This window comes from Entelurus aequoreus, linkage group LG16 (assembly GCF_033978785.1).
Source record: "Entelurus aequoreus isolate RoL-2023_Sb linkage group LG16, RoL_Eaeq_v1.1, whole genome shotgun sequence".
Lineage (NCBI taxonomy): Eukaryota > Metazoa > Chordata > Actinopteri > Syngnathiformes > Syngnathidae > Entelurus > Entelurus aequoreus.
The window spans coordinates 14,346,441-14,371,613 of record NC_084746.1 but is presented as its reverse complement, the minus strand read 5'-3'; the positions used below and the strand labels follow the sequence as shown (position 1 = coordinate 14,371,613).

The window sequence follows — 25,173 nt, the reverse complement described above, 5'->3', positions numbered from 1 at the left end:
TATATATATATATATATATATATGAATATGAATATGAATATGAATATAAATCAAATTTGGAACTATACCGCCTCTAAAGAATACCGGTCACCCCCCGTTGAGTAAGTTTCTTACAAGTACCATTATCACTGCAGGACGAGGAATAGCTAAACACTACACACCGTAGCTCAACGGCGTCACAATGTAAACAAATGCCATGGGTGGATCTACACCTGACATCCACTGTAATGATACCAAGTACAGGAGCGTATCTAGTCGATACTACTATGATTACATCGATATATTTTAGCATCACAAAATCTTCTTTCGTTTACAAAAAAATTCATATTATGTTTATAAACTCAGGAAATGCATCCCTGGACACATGAGGACTTTGAATATGACCAATGTATGATCCTGTAACTACTTGGTATTGGATCGATACCCAAATTTGTGGTATCATCCAAAACCAATGTAAAGTATCAAAGAAGAGAAGAATAAGTGATTATTACATTTTAACAGAAGTCAAAACGGAAAATAATCAGTAAATGAACAAATAGTCAACTAGTCTGAGACTTAAATTGGTCACATCTAGTCTGAGACTTAGATTGGTCACATCTAGTCTGAGACTTAGATTGGTCCCATCTAGTCTGAGACTTAGATTGGTCACATCTAGTCTGAGACGTAGATTGGTCTCATCTAGTCTCGCGGCTGGTGCCAAATCCCCAATTATTTATACTTCAAAACCAGGAGGGTATGCCTGGGCAAGGATAGTTTTGCCCTATCGTAGTGAGAAAAACAAGTCGAACAGTTGACAGTCGAAACAGGTCAGGTAAAAATTCCATCTAATATACTGAAAGTATTGTCTGATTACAAGAACATTTGAAAAGTATATGAATAAGAAGACATAAAGAACCTTTTTGAGCAAATGGGCCAAAAGAACTTGACGCACAGTCAGACTGTTTCATGTCACTTTCATCTTTGAGTCACTTGCCAAAAGTGTCTTTCACGCTGAAAAAAAAATCTCGATATTGATCTCCACCTGGGCGGCAAAAGGTCTGTCTGGAATGTAAACAGTTTGATGTAGCAATGGTGCTGAAATGCATCCATGAATTGGATGCACACACTTTATGGTTTTCTCAACTACCTGAGAGACGGGACTTGTCTCAAGAATTGCCTTCCTGAATCAAACTGTCTAGACCTGATTTTCCTGGAGGATTTTATGCATTGGAAATGACTCATGTTGCCATCCCGTGTTCACACCGTCTTTCACTCGTAGAAACCGGGGGGGGGGGGGGTACTTAGACTGGCATGAACCGTATGTGGAAACGATTATAAAATGTTTATCTAATAGGAGTGCTTTTCCTTGGTGAACTAGGTAAATATACCACAATGTCATATGTCAAATCACTGCTGCTTCGGAATCTTCGCTCCCTTTGCCATTTCAAGCGTTTACTTGTCCAAATAAACCGCATAATGTCATCTCTGTGTTTCTCAGGTCTGGACTCGACAACTCTGTACAGGATGACTGCTAGTTCCTCCATTTCAGACAGCCCAGTGCACAGCCTCAGTCCTGGTGGGTGTCTTTCTGCATTCTAATCTTTTATGATCAGTCCCGTATCTTTACGTAGTCGTGCTTGACTCCTCATGTGCAGAGAGTGATATCAGTCAGACCGATGTGTCCATCCTGTCAGAGGGGGTCTTGCACTACCTGAGAGACCTCCCTTCGCCGGTCATCCCTGCCTGTACCTACGCTCCGTTACAAGCTGCCGTCGCACAGCAGCAGCAGCAGGCCCTGCAGCAGTCGACAGGTAGGAAAGACTAGCGGATTCATGTAAAGTCTGGCTTAAAAAGCGGCTCAGCTCTGTACAGTGTAAGTAGTACCTCAATTTAGGAGCACGGTTCATTCCACGACCAAGCGCGTAACTCAGAACACTTGTATCTCTGCCCATTTAAATTCAATGTTTACTTATATCGCCCTAAATCATGAGTGTCTCAAAGGGCTGCACAAGCCACAACGACATCCTCGGCTCAGATCTAACATAATAGTGTGAGAGTCCAGTCCATAGTGGATCTAACATAATAGTGTGAGAGTCCAGTCCATAGTGGATCTAACATAATAGTGTGAGAGTCCAGTCCATAGTGGATATAACATAATAGTGTGAGAGTCCAGTCCATAGTGGATCTAACATAATAGTGTGAGAGTCCAGTCCATAGTGGATCTAACATAATAGTGTGAGAGTCCAGTCCGTAGTGGATCTAACATAATAATGTGAGAGTCCAGTCCATAGTGGATCTAACATAATAGTGAGAGTCCAGTCCATAGTGGATCTAACATAATAGTGTGAGAGTCAAGTCCATAGTGGATATAACATAATAGTGAGAGTCCAGTCCTTAGTGGAGCTAACATAATAGTGTGAGAGTCCAGTCCATAGTGGATATAACATAATAGTGTGAGAGTCCAGTCCATAGTGGATCTAACATAATAGTGTGAGAGTCCAGTCCATAGTGGATATAACATAATAGTGAGAGTCCAGTCCATAGTGGATCTAACATAAGTGTGAGAGTCCAGTCCATAGTGGATCTAACATAATAGTGTGAGAGTCCAGTCCACAGTGGATCTAACATAATAGTGTGAGAGTCCAGTCCATAGTGGATATAACATAATAGTGAGAGTCCAGTCCATAGTGGATCTAACATAATAGTGTGAGAGTCCAGTCCATAGTGGATATAACATAATAGTGAGAGTCCAGTCCATAGTGGATCTAACATAATAGTGTGAGAGTCAAGTCCATAGTGGATATAATATAATAGTGAGAGTCCAGTCCATAGTGGATCTAACATAATAGTGTGAGAGTCCAGTCCATAGTGGATCTAACATAATAGTGTGAGAGTCCAGTCCATAGTGGATGTAACATAATAGTGAGAGTCCAGTCTATAGTGGATCTAACATAATAGTGTGAGAGTCCAGTCCATAGTGGAAATAACATAATAGTGAGAGTCCAGTCCATAGTGGATCTAACATAATAGTGTGAGAGTCCAGTCCATAGTGGATCTAACATAATAGTGTGAGAGTCCAGTCCATAGTGGATCTAACATAATAGTGTGAGAGTCCAGTCCATAGTGGATATAACATAATAGTGAGAGTCCAGTCCATAGTGGATCTAACATAAGTGTGAGAGTCCAGTCCATAGTGGATCTAACATAATAGTGTGAGAGTCCAGTCCACAGTGGATCTAACATAATAGTGTGAGAGTCCCGTCCATAGTGGATATAACATAATAGTGAGAGTCCAGTCCATAGTGGATCTAACATAATAGTGTGAGAGTCCAGTCCATAGTGGATATAACATAATAGTGAGAGTCCAGTCCATAGTGGATCTAACATAATAGTGTGAGAGTCCAGTCCATAGTGGATCTAACATAATAGTGTGAGAGTGCAGTCCATAGTGGATCTAGTTAATAGTGTGAGAGTCCAGTCCATTGCGGATCTAACATAATAGTGTGAGAGTCCAGTCCATAGCGGATCTAACATAATAGTGTGAGAGTCCAGTCCATAGTGGATCTCACATAATAGTGAAAGTCCAGTCCATAGTGGATCTAACATAATAGTGTGAGAGTCCAGTCCATAGTGGATCTAACATAATAGTGATAGTCCAGTCCATAGTGGATCTAACATAATAGTGAGAGTCCAGTCCATAGTGGATCTAACATAATAGTGTGAGAGTGCAGTCCATAGTGGATCTAGTTAATAGTGTGAGAGTCCAGTCCATAGTGGATCTAACATAATAGTGTGAGAGTCCAGTCCATAGTGGATCTAACATAATAGTGTGAGAGTGCAGTCCATAGTGAATCTAGTTAATAGTGTGAGAGTCCAGTCCATAGCGGATCTAACATAATAGTGTGAGAGTCCAGTCCATAGCGGATCTAACATAATAGTGTGAGAGTCCAGTCCATAGTGGATCTCACATAATAGTGAAAGTCCAGTCCATAGTGGATCTAACATAATAGTGTGAGAGTCCAGTCCATAGTGGATCTAACATAATAGTGATAGTCCAGTCCATAGTGGATCTAACATAATAGTGAGAGTCCAGTCCATAGTGGATCTAACATAATAGTGTGAGAGTGCAGTCCATAGTGGATCTAGTTAATAGTGTGAGAGTCCAGTCCATAGTGGATCTAACATAATAGTGTGAGAGTCCAGTCCATAGTGGATCTAACATAATAGTGAGAGTCCAGTCCATAGTGGATCTAACATAATAGTGTGAGAGTCCAGTCCATAGTGGATCTAACATAATAGTGAGAGTCCAGTCCATAGTGGATCTAACATAATAGTGAGAGTCCAGTCCATAGTGGATCTAACATAATAGTGTGAGAGTGCAGTCCATAGTGGATCTAACATAATAGTGTGAGAGTCCAGTCCATAGTGGATCTAACATAATAGTGTGAGAGTCCAGTCCATAGTGGATCTAACAAAATAGTGTGAGAGTCCAGTCCATAGTGGATCTAGCATAATAGTGTGAGAGTCCAGTCCATAGTGGACCTAGCATAATAGTGTGAGAGTCCAGTCCATAGTGGATCTAACATAATAGTGTGAGAGTCCAGTCCATAGTGGATCTAACAAAATAGTGTGAGAGTCCAGTCCATAGTGGATCTAGCATAATAGTGTGAGAGTTCAGTCCATAGTGGATCTAACATAATAGTGAGAGTCTAGTCCGTAGTGGATCTAACAAAATAGTGTGAGAGTCCAGTCCATAGTGGATCTAGCATAATAGTGTGAGAGTCCAGTCCATAGTGGATCTAGCATAATAGTGTGAGAATCCAGTCCATAGTGGATATAACATAATAGTGAGAGTCCAGTCCATAGTGGATCTAACATAATAGTGGGAGTCCAGTCCAGAGTGGAACTAAAACACTACACACAGGAAAACACCAAAAAACTCAAAATAAGTCAGGGTGTGATGTGACAGGTGGTGACAGTACACCTACTTCGAGACAAGAGCTATAGTGATGCATGGTTATGGTTTCAATTCATATCCAACAATGGCGAGAATGACTTTTTACTGTCAATATCGGCTGCTGAGTTTCATTTTTTAATTTTTTCCGCTGGTGGTGTGCCTCGGGATTTTTTCAATGAAAAAAATTTGCCTTGGCTCAGAAAAGGTTGAAAAACACTTGTTTAGGGTACTCAGTTTGTAACGTGTGTATCCAAAATGCTTCACGTTGCAGTAAAACTTTTTCTCTATCTCCCCCTCTCCTCAAAGGTTTCACTTCTTCCAAACCCTGAAACCTCCATGAACAAATATCATGTCCTGCACTATTAAAGTGTCTTGCGACAGAGGAGTTTATATCACAATTCTTAATGCTACTTTTATGTTCTGAAATGCGAATTTTGAGCCCTCTCTTACTCTTTCCACATGGACACTTGAGAAGATACACAAAAAATTTAGTTCTACAGGAAATTCTGCTTTTTATAGGGAATTTATGAACTGAATGAGGATGGGAGAAATATTCACCTTTTATTCATAGCATTACATTAAACACATTTACACCACCAGATATGACCACTGGGAAACAGTCCTTTGAATTTGATTTGGAAACAAAATGTAGGTTTTTTGTTGATATTCTTCACAATATACAATGTACGCTGTAAAACTAACCACACTAAAGAAAGCACAATATATATACACGTGAAGTGCACATACTGTACATGTAGGTAGGAATCACGTTAGATTAAAAATATAATTTGGAATAAACTGTAAAAAGCAATACAATTATGCAGGATGAAGGTTGGGTTCTAATGCTGCAAGCTTAATGCTAACGTACAATGGACTAGCTCATAGATAAGCTAACTCAAATTAGCATAGCCAATCGCAGGGTTTTAGATATACAATCTTTCACACTAACACACAAAATTTGCAGTCTGCAATCAAAGCTAACATGCATCTTTTTGGAATGTGGGAGAAAACTGGAGTACCCGGAGAAAACCCACACACGCACTGGGACAAGTGCCCACTCCACGTAGAGACGTCCAAACGGAGATTCGAAGACGCACACGGCGTAAAGTTAGACGTTTTTTTCCGGTAGCAATGTCAAACCAATATTGTCCACACCTGTCTCCATCTAAACACAGCAGTGCGCTCTTCAAGGGAAAATGATGTTAAACCAAGCGCTTGGCTCCGTTTACTCCGAGGGGAAATCTCCGGAGCAAAGTCTGTGTAGTTAGTCCGCCATGATTATCAAGCCAAACGACGCTAGTGCGCATGCGCCTGACTTCACGTTGCCAAAAATGCATTAATAAATGACAGTTTTTCGGTAATTAAAAAATTAGACGGTATTACTAACCGTCTGAAATTTTATCGCAAATTATCATTGTACCGTTTATTGTTACATCCCTCGTCCATTGACAAGTAAAAAGTCAAGGGCGGTCACGGCATGTTCTTCCCGCAGATGTTGTTAAATTTTTAGGGCATTACGGCAAGTGACGAGGGCGGTAGCGGCAATTACCGTGGTTAAATTGGAGCCCTGTATATAGGTATATAAGTATATAACCCCTGGCGGTGGTTTGGCTTCAAGCGGGAAGATGTTGAACAGACAACCGTAATATGTCAAGTATGCGGCAAAAGCGTTGCTACAAAAAGTAGCATTACTGCTAATTTGTAGCATCATTTGAAAAGTCACCCGCTAGAGAATGGAGAGTGCTTGAAACTCCGCATGTCAACATCTCCATTCGGTGCCACACCCACAAAATGCCCAAGCAACCATTTCCACATCAACACCATATGAAAAAAATAGTCAACAACAGAAGGAGATAACGTCCGCAGGAACCTACCACATAGTGAAGGACATACACTATTTGATTTCCTATTATGCAGCTCATTTTTATTTGACACTTATTGAAATATCTTGTGTGACATCATGCACAAAAGTGCACTTTATTTGTTTTAAACTATTGTAGTGGCGTTCTGTACAAAAAGTGCACTTTAATTTAGTGTTGTTTTGATATGTCATCTTAGTGACATCATGCACACAAGTGCACTAATAGCTTGTTTTAAAATGTCTCTGACAATCTTGCACTTTTTGTTTTGAAATGACATGAATGTTTGTGCCACTGCTTAATAACTGTTTAATAAATACACGTTTGCTAAATTGACTTAGTTGTGATTTCCCTCTTTGCATGAAAGTTTAAAATGAGCATATATTAATGCAGTATGAAGAAGAATGTTTTAATGTAGACACATAGAATCATCATACTGCTGTGATTATATGCATCAAGTGTTCATTCAAGGGTAAAGCAAAATATGGAGGTATATATCGTGTATCGTGACATGGCCTAAAAATATGGAGATATTAATAAAAGGCCATATCGCCCAGCCCTACTCCTAACGCAGGGGTGAGCAATTAATTTTTACCGGGGGCCGCATGAGCAACCCAAGCACTGCTGGAGGGCCACATCGACAATATTTCAATTAAATTTTGCTCAATATTATTTTTGACATATACCGTAAGATAAATAATAATAATAAAAATAATAATAATAATTAATAATAATAATAATACTTTCATTTAACCTAACTTAACTTTATACCAAAAGCACTGCTTTGGAAATCATTTGTACCCCTTTCAGAGATCACATTTAGTTCCCCTTAAACATCCTCATGTTGCACAATGAAATGTAAGCATAGGTTGAAGTGTACATTCCTGTAACTTTCTCTAGTAACAGCATTCCATGATTAATATCAATAAATTAACATTAATAATAAATGACAGTAAAATAAGCACACGTATGACTGAGGAGTCATAGTGTAACTTTGTATGGTGTTTGAGTTGTCCGACTTTTTGTGTGGCCATAAACGCATCAGTGGTTTAGTGGTATGCGTGTTGGTGACAGATGACAAGTTGGTTTTGGCCTGGTTTGTACGGCAGAAAATTACTAGTTTTTCGAGATAGAAGTGTTTTGCTCATGTTTTTGGTGTGGTTATGGCCGAATATAAACAGTTTTGCTCAATAAATTGATCGATATAATTCCTGGCCTCGAAGCATCTCGATAGACGTTCCAATAATTGAACGGTGTTGATGAACACCGTTAGGGCCGCTTTTTGTCACTGTCACTCAGAGTTGCATTGCAAAATTACACAGAATAAATGTGTTTATTTTGTTTAGAATTCAGATGGGATTTGATTTGGTGCGCGGCATATATTTGCTGTGCGCAGAGGACGCTTGAGCAGTGCGCAATTGCACAGGCGCGCACCTTAGAGGGAACGTTGCTTGGGAGTCCATGTCTTGTTGAAAACACGCCATTCCTCATCAACTTTTCTCTTTTTAGCGTCTCGGGTGTAAACCGTGCATCACTTGTCGCTGTGCACCTTCACTCACAGGTTACACACGGACATACGCCCATAAATAACACTTTTCAAAATAAAAGCAGCACAGTTGTATTGCGCGCACGACATAGATGTTTTTTCAACTTTATTTTGTAATTTGTGATTACAGCTGTTCACATTCACTCACAATCACGCATACGTCCACACGGAAGTAATACAAATAACGCTTTTCAAAACAAAAGCAGCACCGTTGTATTGCACACTCGACATAGATACTATTTTAAATTTATTTTGTAATTTATGATTGGCCTCACGCGGGACGCACAAAGGGCCGGATGTGGCCCGCGGGCCACAGAATGCCCAGGTCTGTCCTAATGTGTGACTCAAATGGGAGAACTTTCTTTCTCCTGATGGCAGCATGTCACTCAAACACGCACGTCCTTGCCTAATAAAAACGTATATTTGTTTGTTGTGTAAAAAAAGCAGCAACTATAACTCTTTATTGCTCAAAGGGCACAACCCCGTTACAAATATTTTTTCACCCGGCGGTGAAAATGCTCGTAACTCAGGGTATGCGCACAACTTAAAGCACGATGAAAAGCTGAGCGACAGCTGCTGTGTCAAATGACTCGTAAGTGAAGGCACTCCTAAGTCCAGGTACCACTGTAGTTGCATTCAGGGTCCTCGTTATAGATCCTTTGTGTCTGGACCCCGACTTAAACAAGTTGAAAAACTTATTGGGGTGTTACCATTTAGTGGTCAATTGTACGGAATATGTACTGTACTGTGCAATCTACTAATAAAAGTCTCAATCAATCAATCAATCAGATGGTGCCGTCGCCTGCAGCCACGACAGAGAAGTAAGTCACGTCCTGGAGAGCTCGGCCGCCGTCCCTCTCCATCACCGCCTCACCCTGCAGTACCTGCTGGCACACCTGGCCAAGGTCACTCGGGCACAGGCCTGCAACGGCTTGGACACGCACACGCTGGGAAAGATCTTTGGACCGCTGTTGATGAGGACAGGTCTGTCTACTCCCAGGTATGCCAGACTGCAGTACGTTAGAGTAAAGTTAAAGTACCACTGGTAGTCACACACAAGTTGCTCCGGCTTCCTTAATTGTGTGTTGATTAATTCTCAAACGATGGCTTGACAGGTTGTCTCTAGATGAGGAGTTACCTGCTCTGGTGGTGGAAAGGCTTCTGATTGAGAGAACTGCAGAACAAGACCTCACTCCCCCAGGTACTTTGCTCCACTTCACGTTATTAGTCCAGCAAATCATTGTTTACATTTTCAATCTACCTCATCAAGTACAGACACGTTCCTTAGCTCTTCTTTAAACTTGGAAATAGTGTTGTCTCGTTATCAATCATTTTGGTACCGGTACCAAAATGTATTTTGGTACCGGTACCAAAATGTATTTTGATGCTTTTCTAAATAAAGGGACCTCAAAAAATGGCATTTTTGGCTTTATTTGAACAAAAAATCTTAGGGTACATGAAACATATGTTTATTATAGCAAGTTTGTCCTTAAATAAAATAGTGAACATACTAGACAACTTGTCTTTTAGTAGTAAGTAAACAAACAATGGCTCCTAATTAGTCTGCTGACATATGCAGTAACATATTGTGTCATTTTCCATTCTATTATTTTGTCAACATTATAAAGGACAAGTGGTAGAAAATGAATTATTAATCTACTTGTTCATTTACTGTTAATATCTGCTTATTTTCTGTTTTAACATGTTCTATCTACACTTCTGTTAAAATGTAATAATCACTTATTCTTCTCTTCTTTGATACTTTACATTAGTTTTGGATGATACCACACATTTAGGTATTCAATCATCAATCAATGTTTATTTATATAGCCCTAAATCACAAGTGTCTCAAAGGGCTGTACAAGCCACAACGACATCCTCGGTACAGAGCCCACATACGGGCAAGGAAAAACTCACCCCAGTGGGACGTCGGTGAATGACTATGAGAAACCTTGGAGAGGACCGCATATGTGGGTAACCCCCCCCCCTCTAGGGGAGACCGAAAGCAACGGATGTCGAGTGGGTCTGACATAACATTGTGAAAGTCCAGTCCACAGTATTGATCCGATACCAAGTAGTTACAGGATTATACTTTGGTCATATTCAAAGTCCTCATGTGTCCAGATACCATTATTTTGGGACCGTTACCAAAATTATTTCGATACTTTTCTAAATAAAGGGGACTTCAAAAAATGGCATTATTGGCTTTATTTTAACAAAAAATCTTAGGGTACATTAAACATATGTATATTATTGCAAGTTTGTCCTTAAATAAAATAGTGAACATACTAGACAACTTGTCTTTTAGTAGTAAGTAAACAAACAAAGGCTCCTAATTAGTCTGCTGACATATGCAGTAACATATTGTGTCATTTATACACCTATTATTGTGTCTACATTATTAAAGACAAGTGGTAGAAAATGTATTATTAATGTACTTGTTTATTTACTGTTAATATCTGCTTATTTTCTGTTTTAACATGTTCTATCTACACTTCTGTTAAAATGTAATAATCACTTATTCTTCTGTTGTTTGATACTTTACATTAGTTTTGGATGATACCACAAATTTAGGTATCAATCAGATACCAAGTAGTTACAGGATATACATTGGTCATATTTTAAGTTCTCATGTGTCCAGGGACGTATTTCCTAAGTTTATAAACATAATATGATTTTTTTTTGTGATGATAAAAAATATTGATGTAATCATAGTAGTATCGCCTAGATATGCTATTGTACTTGGTATCATTACAGTGGATGTCAGGTGTAGATCCACCGATGGTGTTTGTTTACATTGTGACGCCGGTGAGCTACGGTGTGTAGTGAAGCATGTTTAGGTATTCCTCGTCCTGCAGTGATAATGATACTTGTAAGAAACTTACTTTATTTGTCACCATGGAGGCGAGGATTAGTGATTTAGAAGTAGCTAAAACACTGCAGACTGTGGATGGATGTTAGCTGCTAGCTAGCTAGCCATGTCTTAAAGCACCTCTTCCTGAGGGTGTTTCAGTGTTATAACTTCACCTTTATTGTTGGTTTTTAGGCCAAAATGCGTCCATTCTCCCTTTTCTGTCTACACACTGTGTCTGCTTGTAAGTACTCTGTGATTGTGCACTGCCGAACATGCTCTTCTGCTCCTAAAACCAGCAATGTCACGACGTGACGACGACATGTCGTCATACCTGTATAAAAATTTTTTTTTTTAAATACGGCGACCCGGTACTTTTCAAACAGAGTATAGTACCGTTTTTGATTCATTAGTACTGCGATACTATACTAGTACCGGTATACCGTACAACCCTACTTGGAATACACATTGATTCCTAATTTGTGAAGTTTTAACAAGATTCGTGCTTTATTAGCTCTATTTCATCTTTGTCTGCTTGCAGTTCTTCCAGCAAAGCCAGCGAAATCAAAAACGGCACCACCAGCTTTGACGGACATAAGTACCTTTCTCAGCGATGCTGAATGGTACTGGGGAGAAATTTCCAGGTCAGGATCTCCGTTCAAATTCAAAAGGGGCATGATGGTTTCCTGTAGTTTGGATGTATACAACATGAAACATCGGATGGCTTTCTGCACAGATCATCAGAGGGTCAAATGTGCGAGAAAATGAGAGCAGACAGTGTTGACAAACAATGTTGCAACCTTGTGTGGGAAGCGCAGGTGCAGAAACACAAAAGAAGAATCCCTGTGGGATGCAGAAACTGGCAGAGAAATTTTCCGTGCAACGTTCATATTGTTGTTACTCAGCCAGCGTTTGTTACTCACTGGCTGAGTAACAACAATATGAACATTACACAAGGGTTAAACACCTGTGCATTCATCAGTTTAGAGGAGGTCACCTGTGAAGATTATCAGATCATTTTAGCGTCATCCTGAAGCTACAGCGTTGTACTGCATATTAATGATTTGATTGGAAACCACAGTGTTTGTGTTTATGCTGTAAATGGAAACATCGGTGATAGTAATGTGTTTTCTTTTTCTATGTCTAGAGAGGAGGTAAATGAGAAGTTGAGAGACACTCCTGATGGTACCTTTCTGGTTCGAGATGCCTCAAGCAAGCTGGAGGGCGAGTACACTCTCACCCTCAGGTGAAGAAACCTGTTATTTATAGAGATGTCCGATAATATCAGACTGCCGATATTATCGGCCGATAAATGCTTTGAAATGTAATATCGGAAATTATCGGTAAAATTATGACTTTTTTAAAACGCTGCTGTACGGAGTAGTACACGGACGTAGGGAAAAGTACAGAGCAGTTGCGTCTCCCAGTCATACTTGCCAACCCTCCCGATTTTCCCGGGAGACTCCCGAATTTCAGCGCCCCTCCCGAAAATCTCCCGGGGCAACCATTCTCCCGAATTTCTCTCGATTTCCACCCAGACAACAATATTGGGGGCGTGACTTAAAGTCACTGCCTTTGCGTGCCGGCCCAATCACATAATATCTACGGCTTTTCACACACGCAAGTGAATGCAAGGCATACTTGGTCAACAGCCATACAGGTCACACTGAGGGTGGCCGTATAAACAACTTTAAAGGCCTACTGAAATTAGATTTTCTTTTTTAAACGGGGATAGCAGATCCATTCTATGTGTCATACTTGATCATTTCGTGATATTGCCATATTTTTGCTGAAAGGATTTAGTAGAGAACATCGACGATAAAGTTCGCAACTTTTGGTCGCTGATAAAAAAAAAGCCTTGCCTGTACCGGAAGTAGCGTGACGTCACAGGTGGTGGAGCTCCTCACATCTGCACATTGTTTACAATCATGGCCACCAGCAGCGAGAGCGATTCGGACCGAGAAAGCGACGATTTTCCCATTAATTTGAGCGAGGATGAAAGATTCGTGGATGAGGAAAGTGAGAGTGAAGGACTAGAGGGCAGTGGAAGCGATTCAGATAGGGAAGATGCTGTGAGAGGCGGGTGGGACCTGATATTCAGCTGGGAATGACTAAAACAGTAAATAAACACAAGACATATATATACTCTATTAGCCACAACACAACCAGGCTTATATTTAATATGCCACAAATTAATCCCGCATAACAAACACCTCCCCCCTCCCGTCCATATAACCCACCAATACAACTCAAACACCCGCACAACACACTCAATCCCACAGCCCAAAGTACCGTTCACCTCCGCAAAGTTCATACAGCACATATATTTCCCCAAAGTTACGTACGTGACATGCGCATAGCGGCACGCACGTACGGGCAAGCAATCAAATGTTTGGAAGCCGCAGCTGCATACTCACGGTAGCGCGTATCCAACTCAAAGTCCTCCTGGTAAGAGTCTCTGTTGTCCCAGTTCTCCACAGGCCAATGGTAAAGCTTGACTGTCATCGTTCAAAAATGTAAACAATGAAACACCGGCTACGACGTAGCCGCTACGTGTTTGTGTTGCTGCAGCCGGCCGCTAATACACCGCTTCCCACCTACAGCTTTCTTCTTTGCTATCTCCATTGTTCATTAAACAAATTGCAAAAGATTCACCAACACAGATGTCCAGAATACTGTGGAAAACGGACGACTTAATAGCTGGCCACAATGCTGTCCCAAAATGTCCGCTACAATCCGTGATGTCACGCGCAAACGTCATCATACCGAGACTTTTTCAGCAGGATATTTAGCGGGAAATTTAAAATTGCACTTTACTAATCTAACCCGGCCGTATTGGCATGTGTTGCAATGTTAAGATTTCATCATTGATATATAAACTATCAGACTGCGTGGTCGATAGTAGTGGCTTTCAGTAGGCCTTTAACACTGTTACAAATATGCGCCACACTGTGAACCCACACCAAACAAGAATGAAAAACACATTTCGGGAGAACATCCGCACCGTAACACAACATAAACACAACAGAACAAATACCCAGAACCCCTTGCAGCACTAACTCTTCCGGGACACTACAATATACACCCCCGCTAACCCCTACCCCCTACTTTTTGACTCAGGGGCCGCATTGGGTTAAAACAATTTGGCTGGGGGCCACCAAAAGTATTTGGCCACCCGTCTAAATGATCAGAATCAGGTGTCCTAATCACTAGGCCCGGCCACAGGTGTATAAAATCAAGCACTTAGGTATGGAGACTGTTTCTACAAACATTTGTGAAAGAATGGGCCGCTCTCAGTGATTTCCAGCGTGGAACTGTCATAGGATGCCACCTGTGCAACAAATCCAGTCAAGAAATTTCAGCGCTCCTTAATACTCCAAAGACAACCGTCGGCTCTATTATAAGAAAAGTGAAGAGTTTGGGAACAACAGCAACTCAGCCACCAAGTGGTAGGCCAGGTAAACTTACAGAGAGGGGTCAGTGGATGCTGAAGCGCATAGTGCAAGGACTTTCTGCACAGTCAGTTGCTACAGAGCTCCAAACTTCATGTGACCTTCCAATTAGCCCACGTACAGTACGCAGAGAACTTCATGGAATGGGTTTCCATGGCCGAGCAGATGCATCTAAGCCATACATCACCAAGTCCATTGCAAAGCGTGGGATGCAGTGGTGTAATGCACGTCACCACTGGACTCTAGAGCAGTGGAGATGCCTTCTCTGGACTGATGAATCATGCTTTTCCATCTGGCAATCTGATGGACCAGTCTGGGTTTGGAGGTTGCCAGGAGAACGCTACATTTCGGACTGCATTGTGCCGATTGTGAAATTTGATGGAGGAGGAATTATGGTGTGGGGTTGTTTTTCAGGAGTTGGGCTTGGCCCCTTAGTTCCAGTGCAAGGAACTTTGAATGCTCCAGGATACCAAAACATTTTGGACAATTCCATGCTCCCAACCTTGTGGGAACAGTTTGGAGCGGGCCCCTTCCTCTTCCAACATGACTGTGCACCAGTGCACAAAGCAAGGTCCATAAAGACATGGATGACAGAGTCTGGTGTGGTTGAACTTGACTGGCCTGCACAGAGTCCTGACCTGAACCCGATAGAACACCTTTGGGATGAATTAGAACGGAGACTGAGAGTCAGGCCTTCTCCACCAACATCAGTGTGTGACCTCACCAATGCGCTTTTGGAAGAATGGTGGAAAATTCCTATAAACACACCTATAAAAACCTTGTGGACAGCCTTCCCAGAAGAGATGAAGCTGTAATAGCTGCAAAAGGTGGACCCACATCTTATTGAACCCTATGGGTTAGGAATGGGATGGCACATCAAGTTCATATGTGAGTCAAGGCAGGTGGCCAAATACTTTTGGCAATATAGTGTATATTAGACTTAGACTACCTTTTTATTGTCATTCAAATGTGAACTTTACAGCACAGATTAGATCGAAATTTCGTTACATAAGCTCATGGTAGTGCAGGATAAAAAAAAGCAATAAGGTGCATATATAAATATATATAAATAATATATAAATATATATATAAAATAAATAAATATATAAATATAAATAAATAAATAAATAAATAGATTACTGTACAGATCAATCAATCAATCAATGTTTATTTATATAGCCCTAAATCACAAGTGTCTCAAAGGGCTGTACAAGCCACAACGACATCCTCGGTACAGAGCCCACATACGGGCAAGGAAAAACTCACCCCAGTGGGACGTCGGTGAATGACTATGAGAAACCTTGGAGAGGACCGCATATGTGGGTAACCCCCCCCCCCTCTAGGGGAGACCGAAAGCAACGGATGTCGAGTGGGTCTGACATAACATTGTGAAAGTCCAGTCCACAGTGGATCCAACACATCAGCGGGAGTCCAGTCCACAGCGGGGCCAACAGGAAACCATCCCGAGCGGAGACGGGTCAGCAGCGCAGAGATGTCCCCAACCGATGCACAGGCTAGTGGTCCACCCGGGGTCCCGGCTCTGGACAGCCAGCACTTCATCCATGGCCACCGGACCTATGCAACTCCCCCTCGCAAGGGACAGGGGAGAAGAGGAGAGAAGAAAAGAAACGGCAGATCAACTGGTCTAAAAAAGGGGGGGTCTATTTAAAGGATAAAGATAAATATATTGCACTTTCTCACATGCGTCCACGTTTATGGATGTATGTTATATAGTCTTTTTTATTCCAGCGAGTTAATCCATTTTGGGGGGAGTTGAGGGGATTATTTAATTATGATGCGTTCAAGAGTCTTACATATATATATATATGTATATATATATATATATATATATATATATATATATATATATATATATATATATATATATATATATATATATATATATATATATATATATATATATATATATATATATATATATATATTGCTTGCGCACTAATTGACTGAAAGAGTGCGCACTTGATGTCACGTTATCGATGGAAAAATGCATTTTTAGACAATATGATTTGCCTGAGCGGCTAGGAGACACAGAGAGTAACAAGTGGTAGAAAATGGATTAGAAAAGACAGATTAAAATATATATATATATATATATATATATATATATATATATATATATATATATATATATATATATATATATATATATATATATATATATATATATATATATATATATATATATATATTTTAAATGTTTTTAAACTCTTTGGACAGATCTGGCCCCTGGGCCGTAATTTGGGGACCACTGGTTTACTACGTAAGAATTGTTTTAGGTATACTAGAAAACTTACAAATGTTGCTTAGATTGATGAATAAAGAATCCATACGAGTACAAACGCTATGGACGATTAGACGACAAAACATCACTTCTACTCCCGGTTCAAATCTTTAAACAGCAGGAAACACTTAAAAGGCATTAACCCAGCTGCACCTGCAGTGAGCGAACTCATCCAAATGATGGTGCCATAGCACAAACGGCAACACAGCATTTAAGTGGCTTTGCGGGTGTTTGATGAAAACGGTTTGCCTTATTGCCGTCAGTGAAGAAAAATCCATAAATTAGCCGCACCGTTTTATAAGCCGCAGAGTTCAAGGCGTAGGGGAAAAAAAGTAGCCGCTTGTAGTCCGGAATAGATTTAGACATCCTTTTATTGTCATTCAAATTAGAACTTTTTCAGTACAGATAAGAACAACATTTGGTTGCATTAGCTCCTTGTAGTGCAGGATAAAAGAGCAATAAGGTGCAGATATAAATAAATAGATTACTGTACAGATAAATATAGTGCACTTTTGCATATGCATCCACGTTTATGGATGTATGTTATATTGTCTTTATATTCCAGCGAGTTAATCCATTTTTGGGGGGAATTGAGGGGATTATTATTATGCGTTCAAGAGTCTTATGGCCTGAGGGGATTTACAGTCTTCACTTTCTCTATCATATAAATTATGTTCGTTCCTTCTAACATTCTGTTCTTCCAACAGGAGAGGCGGTAACAACAAACTGATAAAGATCTACCACAGAGACAGCCGTTACGGCTTCTCGGAGCCTCTCACCTTCCTGTCCGTGGTCGAGCTCATCAACCATTACCGCCATGAGTCCTTGGCCCAGTACAACCCTAAGCTGGACACCAGACTCCTGTACCCTGTGTCCAAATACCAACAGGTTAGTGCAACCAAGTTTCCTATTGGCGGCGTGTTCCTCGATGATCACACGTGGTGTCCGCACGGTTTAGCTGGTGAAGGAGAACAGCATCGAGGAGGTTGGTGAGCAGCTGAAGGTCTATCATGAACAGTACCAGGAGAAGAGTCGCGAGTATGACGCCCTGTATGAGGAGTACACACGGACCTCACAGGTAAGAAAACACCACGTTTGTCATAACGGACGTAACTGAAACATCAAATAATTAGAGTTGCAAATTGACTTAGTTACACAGTCCTAAATGCAGAAGAGTATTAACGTATTTTCCGAACCATAGGGCACACCGGATGATAAGGCGCACCGCCGATGAGCGGGTCTAGTCAGGTCTATTTTAATACAAAAGGTGCACCGGATTATAAGGCGCATTAAAGGGGTCATATTTATTTATTTTCTGAATGTTAAAGACTTCCTTGTGGTCTACATCAGTGTTTTTCAACCAATGTGCCGCGGCACACTACATGAGATACAGTCTGGTGTGCCATGGGAGATTATTTAATTTTACCTATTTGGGTTAAAAATAGTTTTTGCAAACCAGTATTATAGTCTGCAAATGATTTGTTGTTGTTGAGTGTCGGTGCAGAGTAACCGTGTAATACTCTTCCATATCAGTAGGTGGCAGCCGGTAGCTAATTGCTTTGTAGATGTCGGAAACAGCGGGAGGCAGTGTGCAGGTAAAAAGGTGTCTAATGCTTAAACCAAAAATAAACAAAAGGTGAGTGCCCCTAAGAAAAGGCATTGAAGCTTAGGGAAGGCTATGCAGAACGAAACTAAAACTGAACCGGCTACAAAGTAAACAAAAACAGAATGCTGGACGACAGCAAAGACTTACTGTGGAGCAAAGACGGCGTCCACAATGTACATCCGAACATGACATGACAATCAACAATGTCCCCACAAAGAAGGATAAAAACAACTGAAATATTCTCGATTGCTAAAACAAAGTAGATGCGGGAAATGTCGCTCAAAGGAAGACATGAAACTGCTACAGGAAAATACCAAAAAAAGAGAAAAAGCCAACAAAATAGGAGCGCAAGACAAGAACTAAAACACTACAAACAGGAAAACAGCAAAAACCTCCAAATAAGTCAGGGTGTGATGTGACAGGTGGTGACAGTACACCTACTTTGAGACAAGAGCTATAGTGATGCAATTGCGAGAACAACTTTTTACTGTCAACTGAGTTTAGTTTTTAAATGATTTCTGCTGGTGGTGTGCCTCCGCATTTTTTCAACGCAAAAAATGTGCCTTGGCTCAAAAAAGGTTGAAAAACACTGCACTACAGTAAATACTGGGAACCAATCCTGAGGGTTTGAGCCTGCTCTGGCATAAAGTCAGCTGGAATAAACCCCAGCTCGTCCCCAACAACATCGACAACATTGCCGCAGTCCTGGACAAAATAATGACTGACTGGAAGATGATATTTTGTTTTACCGTAGGAGCTGCAGATGAAGCGCACAGCCATTGAGGCCTTCAATGAGACCATCAAAATATTTGAAGAGCAATGTGAGACTCAGGAGCGCTACAGCAAAGAGTCTTTGGAGCGATTCCAGCGCGAGGGCAACGAAAAGGAGATTCAAAAGTGAGTCTGTGCTTCTTATTATGGAACTTGATATAAATGAGAAAGTGTCTGTTTCATGACCTTTCCTCTATTGACTCCATTGTTGTGCCCACTCTCTCCGATCAGGATCCACAGCAACTCTGAGCGCTTGAAGTCTCGCGTGAAGGAGATCCACGACAGCAAGCGGAAGCTGGAGCAGGACTTGCGGGAGCAGGTCTCCGACAACAGGGAAATCGATAAAAAGATGAACAGCCTCAAGCCGGATCTTATGCAGCTCCGCAAGATCAGAGACCAATACTTAATGTAAGGATGATCAATTCCAATGCCTTCACGCACAGAAGATTTTACACCGAAAAAAATAATCTACCGTATTTTACCGACGACAGTGTGCATCGGTATGTTATCGGTGTAAGCCGCAGATATATACGTGATGAGACAGGCGGTAGAAAATGGATGTATGGATAGAGTTATTTGCACAAATAGATTTGGTAAATGTTTATTTACATATCTTAATAGTTTTCAAACGGCGCCTGCGACATGGCAGTAAAACGGATGATCAAACAAAACAGAAGTCATCGTCATAGACCCACCAGCTGCGGTAGCTGGCTCTCCAATCAGCTAAACAGACTCAATAACTCCACGGTGACATTTTGGGGAATCTACTGAAGAATTTACCAAAGTGAAACAATACAAAAAGAATGTCATTGTAAGTTAATAATAGTAACACAGATGCTCATAAGCATGTTAGCATATTAGCGATTGCTAACGACGCTAGCTTCATTACATAGCACGTACAAATATGCATGGAAACACAGTTTTAAGTATATTGTAAAACCTACAATCAATCAATCAAAGTTTACTTACATAGCCCTAAATCACAAGTGTCTCAAAGGGCTGCACAAGCCACAACGACATCCTCGGCTCAGATCCCACATCAGGGCAAGAAAAAACTCAACCCAATGGGACAATGAGAAGCCTTGGAGGAGACCCTCCCTGGGTGACTGGTGCAATGGACGTCGAGTGGATCTAGTTAATAGTGTGAGAGTCCAGTCCATAGTGGATCTAACATAATAGTGTGAGAGTCCAGTCCATAGTGGATCTAACATAATAGTGAGAGTCCAATCCATAGTGGATCTAACATAATAGTGAGAGTCCAGTCCATAGTGGATCTAACATAATAGTGTGAGAGTCCAGTCCATAGTGGATCTAACATAATAGTGTGAGAGTCCAGTCCATGGTGGATCTAACATAATATTGTGAGAGTCCAGTCCATAGTGGATCTAACATAATAGTGTGAGAGTCCAGTCCATAGTGGATCTAACATAATAGTGTGAGAGTCCAGTCCATAGTGGATCTAACATAATAGTGAGAGTCCAATCCATAGTGGATCTAACATAATAGTGAGAGTCCAGTCCATAGTGGATCTAACATAATAGTGTGAGAGTCCAGTCCATAGTGGATCTAACATAATAGTGTGAGAGTCCAGTCCATGGTGGATCTAACTAAGGCTGCAGCTAACGATTATTTTTCTATCGATTAATCTATAGATTATTTTTTCGATTAATCGGTTAATCTATAGATTATTTTTTCGATTCATCTATAGATTATTTTTCCTTTTACCGATTATTTTTTATTTTATTTTATTTAAAATGAAGATGAAAAAATAAAAGTAGGCCAGTTTTTTCAAAAGGCATGGCTTTTATTTACAAAAAAAAAAAGTATGGCCACTCAGTCAACATTTACAACAACATGACAAAATATTCTGTAACAATGTAAACATTTAAAACTTTTAACATTTAACAAAATTAAAAGTAGCTTATTTGCTTTTTAATGTGCAAATATAAAAGTAAACATCCAGTGCAAATCTTAATATTCTGCAATAGTATAAGCATTTCAAAAGTAAAAGTATTGCTTATTTTGCTTTAAAATGTGCAAAAATAAAGATAAACATCCAATACAAAAAAGTGCAAAACGAAATATTCTATAACAAAAGTGTAAACATTTCAACAAAAGTGAAAGTATTGCTTATTTGCTAAAATGTGCAAAAATAAAGATAAACATCAATACAAAAAAGTGCCAATCTAAATATTCTGGAGCACTGTAAACATTAAGTATTGCTTTTAAAATGTGCAAAATAAACATCCAGTCCAACACAGTACACAATAACCAATTCTACTCATTCCAGTGAGTGACTAACAGTTGTAATGAAGAAAGGTTAGCATGTCTACTTGCTTTGCTTCTTTTCTTGTTTACAATATTCCCAGCAGCTGAAAATAGGCGCTCAGAAAGGGTCGATGTGGCTGGAACTGAGAGCTAATTAGCCTTCACCTCAAGCCAGGACTGCGAGTGAGCTGAGCTGCAGTTTAAGTTTCTAGTAGGTCAACGGGCTCATAGTGATGTTACTAGTAGTTGACTGGGAGGTGTTTATTATCATTTGGGGAGAGTCCGCTGCCTGATGCTCACCTGCTAAACACCTATCTTCTCCACGCTGAAGCGCTGACTACATGCGCTCTGAATACGCACTGCTGATTGGCTGATAATGCTTCGTGTGTACCAATCAGATGGTTGTGTGGGTGGGACAATGCTGCGTGTGTACCAATCAGATGGTTGTATGGGTGGGACAATGCTGCGTGTGTACCAATCAGATGGTTGTATGGGTGGGACAATGCTGCGTGTGTACCAATCAGATGGTTGTATGGGTGGGACAATGCTGCGTGTGTACCAATCAGATGGTTGTGTGGGTGGGACAATGCTGCGTGTGTACCAATCAGATGGTTGTATGGGTGGGACAATGCTGCGTGTGTACCAATCAGATGGTTGTATGGGTGGGACAATGCTGCGTGTGTACCAATCAGATGGTTGTATGGGTGGGACAATGCTGCGTGCTGAGACAGAGGCAGCCGCAGAAGGAGCAAAGCAGCTTGTTAAGACTTTAGCAGCTAAAGTTAGCTTTAGCTTAGAAACTCGTTCGGTACACCCCCGTACCGAACCGAAAGCCCCGTACCGAAACGGTTCAATACAAAACACATAACGTTACACCCCTAGCAGATACAAATGACACATTCATGTTTTTGTGTAATGATGACAACGTATGCTAACGCGGACGATTGACAAGTTGATGGTTGATGGTTTTCTTTTCAAATGTTCGTTCATAGCCGTTGTGCTGCTATGATAGGCCATTTATGCTCGACACTGTGCATACAACAACATTATTAGGCTGTGTATTGAAATACTCCCACACTTTTGACGACTTTTGGCGTGCGTTTTCCCCCTCGCTCGCACAGTCTGCTTTGCGCTCCGCCATGACGGTAGTGTGACGTAATTATGCGACGCGTCGACGCACAAAAACGGCGTCGACGTATTTACATAACCGATGACGTCGACTACGTCGACGCGTCGTTTCAGCCTTAGATCTAACATAATATTGTGAGAGTCCAGTCCATAGTGGATCTAACATAATAGTGTGAGAGTCCAGTCCATAGTGGATCTAACATAATAGTGTGAGAGTCCAGTCCATAGTGGATCTAACATAATAGTGTGAGAGTCCAGTCCATAGTGGATCTAACATAATAGTGTGAGAGTCCAGTCCATAGTGGATCTAACATAATAGTGTGAGAGTCCAGTCCATAGTGGATCTAACATAATAGTGAGAGTCCAGTCCATAGTGGATCTAACATAATAGTGTGAGAGTCCAGTCCATAGTGGATCTAACATAATAGTGAGAGTCCAGTCCATAGTGGATCTAACATAATAGTGAGAGTTCAGTCCATAGTGGATCTAACATAATAGTGTGAGAGTCCAGTCCATAGTGGATCTAACATAATAGTGAGAGTCCAGTCCATAGTGGATCTAACATAATATTGTGAGAGTCCAGTCCATAGTGGATCTAACATAATAGTGTGAGAGTCCAGTCCATAGTTGATCGAGCATAATAGTGGGAGAGTCCAGTCCATAGTGGATCTAACATAATAGTGGGAGTCCAGTTCATAGTGGATATAACATAATATTGTGAGAGTCCAGTCCATAGTGGATCTAACATAATAGTGTGAGAGTCCAGTCCATAGTTGATCGAGCATAATAGTGTGAGAGTCCAATCCATAGTGGATCTAACATAATAGTGAGAGTCCAGTCCATAGTGGATCTAACATAATATTGTGAGAGTCCAGTCCATATTGGATCTAACATAATAGTGTGAGAGTCCAGTCCATAGTTGATCGAGCATAATAGTGTGAGAGTCCAATCCATAGTGGATCTAACATAATAGCGAGAGTCCAGTCCATAGTGGATCTAACATAATAGTGTGAGAGTCCAGTCCATAGTTGATCGAGCATAATAGTGTGAGAGTCCAATCCATAGTGGATCCAACATAATAGTGAGAGTCCAGTCCATAGTGGATCTAACATTGTCAAAAGTCTAGCAGCCGCATTTTGTACCAACTGTAATCTTTTAATGCTAGACATAGGGTGACCCCAAAATGATACGTTACAGTAATCGAGACGAGACGTAACGAGTGCATGAATAATGATGTTCACCTTGTTTGCTGTATTAAATGTGCACTGGTCTTGTTTGGCAGATGGCTGACACAGAAGGGTACAAGGCAGAAGAAGATTAACGAATGGCTCGGCATAAAGAACGATGCTGACGAGTAAGTGTGTGCAATGACGCTCAGCTCCACTACGATTGATGGATACTGTGGTACATCCATTAATTTACCCCCTGTGGGTAAACAACATCAGCGAAATGTTCTAAATAGGATTCCTGTGTTTCCAGCTCATACTCGCTGGAGGATGACGAGGGCTCGCCCCATCATGATGAGTGCACCTGGTACGTGGGTGACATCAAGCGCACCCAGGCTGAGGAAATGCTGAGGGGCAAATGTGACGGAACCTTCCTCATCCGTGAGAGCCAATCACAGAAGGGCTCCTACGCCTGCTCCGTTGTGTAAGTAGCTAGAAGGGAAGGATAAAGCCTTGTTTCTACCACCCAGTACACTGTAATTCAATATCAATGTCCACAGTTTTAAAGGGGAACTGCACTTTTTTTGGAATTTTGCCTATCGTTCACAATCATTATGAGAGACAAGAACACGCATAACTTTTTTTTAATTAGGATTTTAAAGATGATAAAAAAAACGCTTGGAAGATAGTCGTCACCGTTGTAGCCTTCAAAGTCTCTAAAACAACTTCAAAACCCTCCATTAACGTGTTATATACACACAGCAAGTATTTATATAATATAGTAACACACACTTTCATAACAATATGTAATATGTACAGTATACACACTGCAAGTATATATATAATGTAGTAACAGACACCTTTATAACCATATGTAATATGTACAATATACACACTGCAAGTATATATATAATGTAGTAACAAACACCTTCATAACCATATGTAATATGTACAATATACACACTGCAAGTATATATATAATGTAGTAACAGACACCTTCATAACCATATGTAATATGTACAATATACACACTGCAAGTATATATATGATGTAGTAACAGACACCTTCATAACCATATGTAATATGTACAATATACACATTGCAAGTATATATATAATGTAGTAACAGACATCTTCATAACCATATGTAATATGTACAATATACACACTGCAAGTATATACAGTGGGGCAAAAAAGTATTTAGTCAGCCACCCATTGATTGTCAATGGGTGGCTGACTAAATACTTTTTTGCCCCACTGTATATAATGTAGTAACAAACACCTTCATA

General features: G+C 40.6%; 1 protein-coding gene across 2 annotated transcripts in view; it reads left to right on the top strand.

The window, feature by feature from the left end:
• pik3r2 (phosphoinositide-3-kinase, regulatory subunit 2 (beta)) overlaps positions 1 to 25,173 on the top strand; it is a 131,536-nt gene that overhangs the window by 99,111 nt on the left and 7,252 nt on the right. For both annotated transcript variants that reach the window (XM_062022216.1, XM_062022217.1), the window contains exons 4-15: positions 1,478 to 1,555; positions 1,635 to 1,790; positions 9,131 to 9,341; positions 9,457 to 9,542; positions 11,734 to 11,836; positions 12,340 to 12,438; positions 17,654 to 17,834; positions 17,905 to 18,024; positions 19,307 to 19,449; positions 19,555 to 19,731; positions 24,002 to 24,073; positions 24,199 to 24,369. In XM_062022216.1, the coding sequence (XP_061878200.1) occupies positions 1,478 to 1,555; positions 1,635 to 1,790; positions 9,131 to 9,341; positions 9,457 to 9,542; positions 11,734 to 11,836; positions 12,340 to 12,438; positions 17,654 to 17,834; positions 17,905 to 18,024; positions 19,307 to 19,449; positions 19,555 to 19,731; positions 24,002 to 24,073; positions 24,199 to 24,369 (1,597 nt within the window). The remainder of the gene's footprint in view (positions 1 to 1,477; positions 1,556 to 1,634; positions 1,791 to 9,130; positions 9,342 to 9,456; positions 9,543 to 11,733; positions 11,837 to 12,339; positions 12,439 to 17,653; positions 17,835 to 17,904; positions 18,025 to 19,306; positions 19,450 to 19,554; positions 19,732 to 24,001; positions 24,074 to 24,198; positions 24,370 to 25,173) is intronic.